At 33.1% G+C, this 7,195-nt stretch overlaps 1 protein-coding gene across 1 annotated transcript; it reads right to left on the reverse strand.

The window, feature by feature from the left end:
- Positions 1-1,091: 1,091 nt before the first annotated feature.
- LOC308428233 (olfactory receptor 4K15) lies at positions 1,092-2,087 on the reverse strand (the record flags this gene model as incomplete). Its single annotated transcript, XM_080926643.1, has 1 exon — positions 1,092-2,087. Exon 1 carries the CDS (start codon positions 2,064-2,066, stop codon positions 1,092-1,094), a length of 975 nt encoding a protein of 324 aa, XP_080782769.1. The 5' UTR covers positions 2,067-2,087.
- Positions 2,088-7,195: the final 5,108 nt, after the last annotated feature.

Genomic DNA, 7,195 nt, shown 5'->3' on the forward strand with positions numbered 1-7,195 from the left:
ATATGTATTTTTGGTCTCACTGAATGAAACTTCAAAATAGCAACAACTTGTTGGTTATCATATACAAGGAATTATAAAAGTTCTTTTGAAGGATTAAAATAATTTATTTTTTCTTTTTTTCTTTCTTTCTTTCTTTTTCTAACCTGCTATAGCAATCCTTTCATGACCTTAAAAATCTAAATGGAGATAACGATTTTAATGTGACAGAATTATATTATTGTGTGCTCAAAAATATTCATAAAATACAACTTTATTAATAATACATTTGAATGTACCTTAGAAAACTTGCTATAAAATTAAGCATAAGATGATTTTTGCACATTTATTGATGGAAAATGTGAAATGCTAGATAATGGGTAATTCTAGTTATAGGGCTAATCTATGACAAAAATTATTGGTTGTTACAAGACTTTAACAACATCTAAGGATCAATTTTTTTGTGCTGTATCAAGGCTTTGCCTACAAGGTATAAAGATCCATTCCAGGAATTGATATTCTTAATAAAATCTTTGGATTTCCCAAGGAATCTGTTCATGTTCTTAACTATTGTGATTAATCATGATTTAATTATATTTCTTTGTACACAAAACCAAAGCACTGTAGAGACTGTGCTGACTAGTAAACTCTATACAGTGGTCCATTAAATGCAAAATACTATAATTAAACATAAATCTAATTCAGAACTTGGTATTCAGACCAAAAAGTATATTAGGAAAGGAACAAAGTGAGCAAAGAACTAGAAAAGGTGAGAATCATTGTTTAAACTCCTCTCTTATGAAATGAATCCCTTTATTTACAAACAAATTTACCTGATACTGTGAATATAAACTAAATTTCATAAGCAAAAGGGAAAACATATTTGCAGTTCAGTAAATGAAAAAACATCACTTACATGAAAAACAAACTTTAATTTTAAAACCATCTTAAGAAAATAGCACAGAATAAAAATAATTGAAGACATTTTAAATTTCACAAATTGTGTACTAAGTCTTTTAACAGCCCTGCATATTAAATGACTACTTTAGACATAAAGGCACTTCTTTTTTTGAAATGTATTAGAGGGAAAACAGAAATGCTGCTAACCTGCAATTTTATTTTGTTTCTAGAAAACGAACATTTCTTATCAATGCAGAAACCTGTCCAGGTTTCAGATAGCGACCCCTCAGCTTTGCCATAGCTGCTTTTACCTCTTTGTTTCTCAGAGTGTATATAACTGGATTTAAAATGGGTGTGAAGATGGTGTAGAACACAGCCAGGACTTTGTCAACTGAATAGCTGCTGAAGGGCCACACATAGATGAAGATGCATGGTCCAAAGAATAGTACGACTACAGTGATGTGAGCAGTTAGGGTAGATCGGGCCTTGGCCATGCTAGCAGATGAGCGATTCCTAACAGTAATGAGAATCACAGTGTAGGAGATGACCAAAAGTAGAAATGAACTCATGGAGAGAAATCCACTGTCTGCTACTATTAGCAAGCTGACAATATAAGTGTCTATGCAAGCTAGCTTGGTCACCAGTGGGAGATCACAGAAAAAACTGTCCACCTGGTTAGGACCACAAAATGGTAAGTTAACAGTGAATGCCAACTGACTAGTTGTATGGATGAAACCCACAAACCAGGAGATGAGAACCAGAATAATACACACACGGCGACTCATGATGGTCATGTAGTGGAGGGGCTTGCATATTGCAACATAGCGGTCATATGCCATGGAAACAAGAAGTACCATCTCACCACCAGTAAAGAGATGAACAAAGAAAATCTGAGCCAAACAGGCTTCAAAAGATATAGTTTTCCGTTCAACCAGCAAGTCAGCAAGCATTTTGGGGGTAGCAAAAGAGGCTACACATATATCTATAAAAGATAGGTTTGCAAGCAGAAAGTACATGGGGGTATGAAGTCTCGAGTCTGAAGTCACTGTGAGGATGATGAGGAAGTTGCCCAGGAGTATTGCTAGGTACAGCAGTGAAAATATGAGAAACAGGAAAGGCTGGAGCTCTTTTGAACTAGACAGGCCCAATAGCACAAACTCTGTCACCCGAGAGTAATTTGTTTCATTCATTGACTTTGTAAGAGAGCTGTCTTCAGTTATCTGAATAGAAACATAACAGAAATCAATCAGTTAAGTAGGTTTCTCTTCCTTTCTCAATTACAGTATATACAAACACATCACATACAAATACATCATATACATATGCATATGCACATGCACATACATATGCATATGGATTTTCTTGAGTTATTCAACAGTTACATAGCTAATGTGATACAATGTTGAATGGATATAGTGATATAAAGCTTTAAATTAAACAAAGCAACTACATGGTATTGAGAAATCTGCCACTAGTCATCCTTGAACAGGAGAGGAAACTGAGTCCAGGAAACTTTGTTCTCTTTTGTGTCTGAGGATTCTTTTCTTTTAGAAAACTTAATGAAGTGTATACTTCTTGCTTGCTCTTGCATAAATACTATGTGCTCATGACATGTATAGCCATGAAGGGAGGCAGCTCTGAATTTCTGTTTTAGCTAATCTATAAAAAGGACTTTCACATTTAGCAACTACAAATTGTCTCCGTCCCGTCAATTACAAAATATTGGCAAAATTGGAAAACTTCAGTGAACTTTTGTTCCTATCACCCAGTTCCTCATGAAGTTTCTACTTCTGGAGAAATGCGATATATGCTTTGTTGCTGACTAAGCCTTGGAAATGGTAACCTTATGCATACACTGACACTAATGTTAAAAAATTTATTAAAACACACACACACACACACACACACACACACACACCCACTTGAATAGCTTCAAGAATAATCAGCACTATGTGTGCCAGAAAGACTGATTGTGTACTACTATAGGACTTCATACTGTGAGAATGTTTTTCTTTCTAATATAGGTACTATGACTATTTTATCTGAATTTACTCCCTTTTACCTCACTTTTAGTTATATAAGCAATCTATAGCTTGCAGACATGTACAGAAACAGGAACATTGCAAAGCAATCTGCAAAGAGACATTGGATTATCTCAATTTGAAAATCATTCTAATTCAAATAAGATCTTTAAAGATGCCTTTTTATTATTGACAGCCTTTGTCAACTGTGAATATCAATGTATTGTAGACCATATAACTGTTAATTTCCTTATCTCTTTTTGAGTTTCACTGGATCATTTACATATTTACCAATAAAAAAAGGCTAGCAATCTTAATTATCTTCCAGAAACAAATCCAGAGAATGATTCTAGACTTCATGGTTCTAACTTTTCACAAGGAACTAATTTGTGTTTTTACCAGTTATCCCATCAAAACAAGTGCACCAAGATATTCAGAAATGTTTAAAAAGTAGAGTGTTGAAGTACAGTGTGCTATAAAAAAACTATGATAGAATGTATTTGATTTTGAGGAAGTATCACATTGTTCTCTGAACTTTCAATCATTTGCCTTAATTTTTAGAAATCCCAACTCTTAGACTCTTGTCACAAAGGATTTATACAGGCATGAAAGGAAGTAATACAAAAAGAAACAACTTACTGAGATTTTATATATACTCCATAAGGAAGAGTAAATATGAAAGAATCAGCAGCAACTTCTTAGGGCAGTTTAACAAAAGCCTTTGTGAGTAGAAAATGTAAAAAGAGAATATCCAACCCAATTATGTTAGTAGATCAAACCAAGAACTGGGCTCCAATAACTTTTCAGAATCTCCTAAAAAAATGATTTTTTCCAATGTCAGTAACTTCTGGGACTCTTGAAAATCTTTGAGAAAATCAGGAACCAATATTGATTATCTGAAATAAAAGAAATATGGACTTCAACTGTATTTTCCACATAATCTCTTTCTAATTTTACGAGTCTATAAGCAAAAAAAAGTTTCCATTCTTTCAAGCCCTAGTGCTATGCACTGTTATAGATTTATATTTGCCTCTATAAAATTATAGACTTATATTATTCATTTCTTGATCACTGAAAAAAAATGATAAATCATTTGTATTTTTTTCTTGCACATTGTATGTTAGAAGGAAATGTTCACACGTTATCTGCAATAAATTCATTCTATATTGATGAATGCAAATAATGTAATGTCATATTGTAATTATGTTATTGAGCACCTATTTGAGCCTGCCTGGGTTTTTTTAACCTTTGAGGACTCATCAGTCTCATATATGAAGTAGTTATAAGAAGAAAATGATAAAACTAAAACCCCCTAAAAATTGTCCTTAGTTGATTATTGAGGTGAGAACTCCATGATTTCTAAGAATCTATAATTGCTCTTAAATTATAGTATGTTATCTTGGATTAGATGTATTCAAAATTAATATAATAATGATTATTATTTGATAATTCCACATTGCCTGGCATAACTCATACTAAAATGTGTTTTCAATTAGATGTGCCTATACAAAAGGATTTTCAGTTTTTACAATATTTAAATGAAAATCCATCTCTTCATATATGGTTAGGTATAGTGACCTACAGGTCCTAAATTAAAATTTTAATGTTCAACTCTTTCTCTAATACTCATTATTTAGATATTAGGACTGATCGATGACATGACTCATGAATATTTGTTTCACAAAGGCATCTTTCACCAACTTTTTAAAAACATTTTGTCTTTTTAATTTCTAACTAAAGATAAACCAGGTGTATCATAATTACTGTTACTGGACACGTACTGATACATTGTCTTTGGAGATATACAGAAACAAAAACACTTTGCTTGCCTAACACTGGACAAAATATATGGTTATCCTGTAATCTACAATAATCATTAACAAAGGGGAAGAATTGAATTGTTGTACATCACTCTAGATATAACAAAAGCTTTACTTTAAAAGAACACCAAAATAATAGGTTTAGTGTCTGTAACCACAGGTGAATGAAATGCAGCTGGATGTGGGAGTTCTAAGGAGCTGGGGGAATACTTGGATGGTCAAGAATCTGATATGAGAACAAAGTTTCAATGTAATTCTGTTATAGAAATCACCAGGAACTTAGTCTAATTGTGGATATTTGGTGCTTTTGTTAAAACATACTAAATTACATGATCACAAATAACAGTCAGAATACTCCAAAAATTTAAACCTATGACATATCATCAAGAGTCACACTGCAAGGGATATTTTTGGACTGCATTGCATCTGTAAGTGCATGTCATAAGAACATCTCTTTACATTTACTTACATGTCATAAGAACATCTCTCCTGACTGATCTATTGGTCCAGACAGCATCATTCTTCTCCCTCTTTTTTTTTTTTTTTTTTTTATAAGCACTGAAGGAGATCATCACAATTCTGCAAGAGCCAGTGGATGGGTGACAAGTGCAGGATGCCCATGATCTTCCAACCGTCAATTTTCACCCTAAGACTTCAGACTATTAGTGCCACCGACACAGAGATATATAAAATGCCACTGTAGTGATTAGAAACTAATTGTGAATTGACGTCACCGGACTGTAGTGACCAGGAGACCCACATGAGAGTTGGGATCATGGAAATTGCTTCCATTAGAGATAATTATATGAGAGAGTTGGCTTACTCACAAGAACACTTCAAATATTTTGAGAATAGAATGAGAACAAGAGCTGACAGAATGATTTATTGTGTTACAGAGCAGAGAGTGTGATGAAAGACATCAGGGAGTAAACTTTGATTAGTTTATTATGCTTCGGAACTGCTGTATATAAATAAGCAGCAGAGAGAGAGTCAACACTTGGTGAGAAGTCATGTGCCTTTTCATACCACGGAGCCAATAAATACCTGCTGTGTTAATTTTTAGAAACATTTAAAATGATATGCTTTGTATCTAAGGCAAGGATTCTAGATGAAGATTATTATGAACTTTCCATATACATAATAGATCATTTAAACAATATATGACTACATACTCTTAAATACGTTTTTAACATCAGACACTTATATTTCAGTTTATAAAAAAGTATAAACTCAGTCTTTTATTTTCCAGAATGAAATTTAAATATACTATTTCTAAGTATGCATTTCTACATATATCTATACATCTGCATGTTTCTCATCTATATTCATGTACATAATGTGAAGATAAATTCATATTTTTGTATTATTATTATCATTATTACTATGTTCAAATCCAGTGAAATAATCTGACATCTCCAGGAACATCCTGTAAACTGAAAATCTCACAATATGAAAACGTTGTGCGATGAATTATCATAAAAGTTATTTGATACTTAGGACCTAACTTTCAAATATGGAGCCCCACTAAAATATAAGTGCTGCCTCTGTTTTCTTCTAGAAGTTCTGTGGATTCAGGTGCTACATTTACGGTTTTGGCCAAATTAGAGTTTGCCTTTGGCAAGTTGATAGAAATAAATCTTCTTTCTCTTCATGTAGACATCCAGTTTCCCCAGTACAGTTTGTGAAGATGATGCCTCTCACGCAGCTTATACTACTGCCTTCACTGAAAAATACTAGATAATTGTAGTTAAGCAATTTCATGTTTGGGTCTTTAATTTTGTTTCATTAAGCTCGTTTGTTTTGAGCCGATACCATGTTGTCTTTATTGTTATGGCTCTGTAATAGAATTGATTCTAGAATGGGAATCCCTACAGCTTTGCTGCTTTTGCTCAGCTATCAAAAGCCCTTTTGAAGTTACATTTAAATTTTAGGGATACTTTTTGTTTTTCTCAATTTTTTGCAAAGAATTAAGTAATTAGTTTAAAATGGATTTTGTTGAATCCATAAATGACATTTTAGAAAATAGCAGTTTCACAGTGTTAATTTTAATATCCATGACTATGGATGTATCTGATTTCTGATGTTTTCTTCTGTCTCGTTGAGATCGTTTTAAAAAACAAAGTGTTGTTTCTGTTTATCTTTCTTTTCTTTTTTTAAGATTTATTTTATGTATTTGCACATCAGACCCCATTACAGATGGTTTTGAGCCACCATGTGATTGCTGGGATTTGAACTCAGGACATCTGGAAGAGCAGTCAGCGCTCTTAACTACTGAGCCATCTCTCCAGCCCTGCTGTTTTTCAAGTGGATCACACCAGTAAGCAGCATTTCTCTCAGGTCTCTGCTTCTGTTCCTGCTTTGAGTTCTTATCTCAACCTTTAGGAATAATCTGGAAGTACAATCTGAAATAAAACTTTTCCCTACTTGTTCCTTTTGGTTAGACTCTATTACTATAGCAATAACAAAAATAAACAGAGT

This window comes from Micromys minutus (assembly GCF_963924665.1).
Source record: "Micromys minutus genome assembly, chromosome: 12".
In the NCBI taxonomy this organism is placed as follows: domain Eukaryota; kingdom Metazoa; phylum Chordata; class Mammalia; order Rodentia; family Muridae; genus Micromys; species Micromys minutus.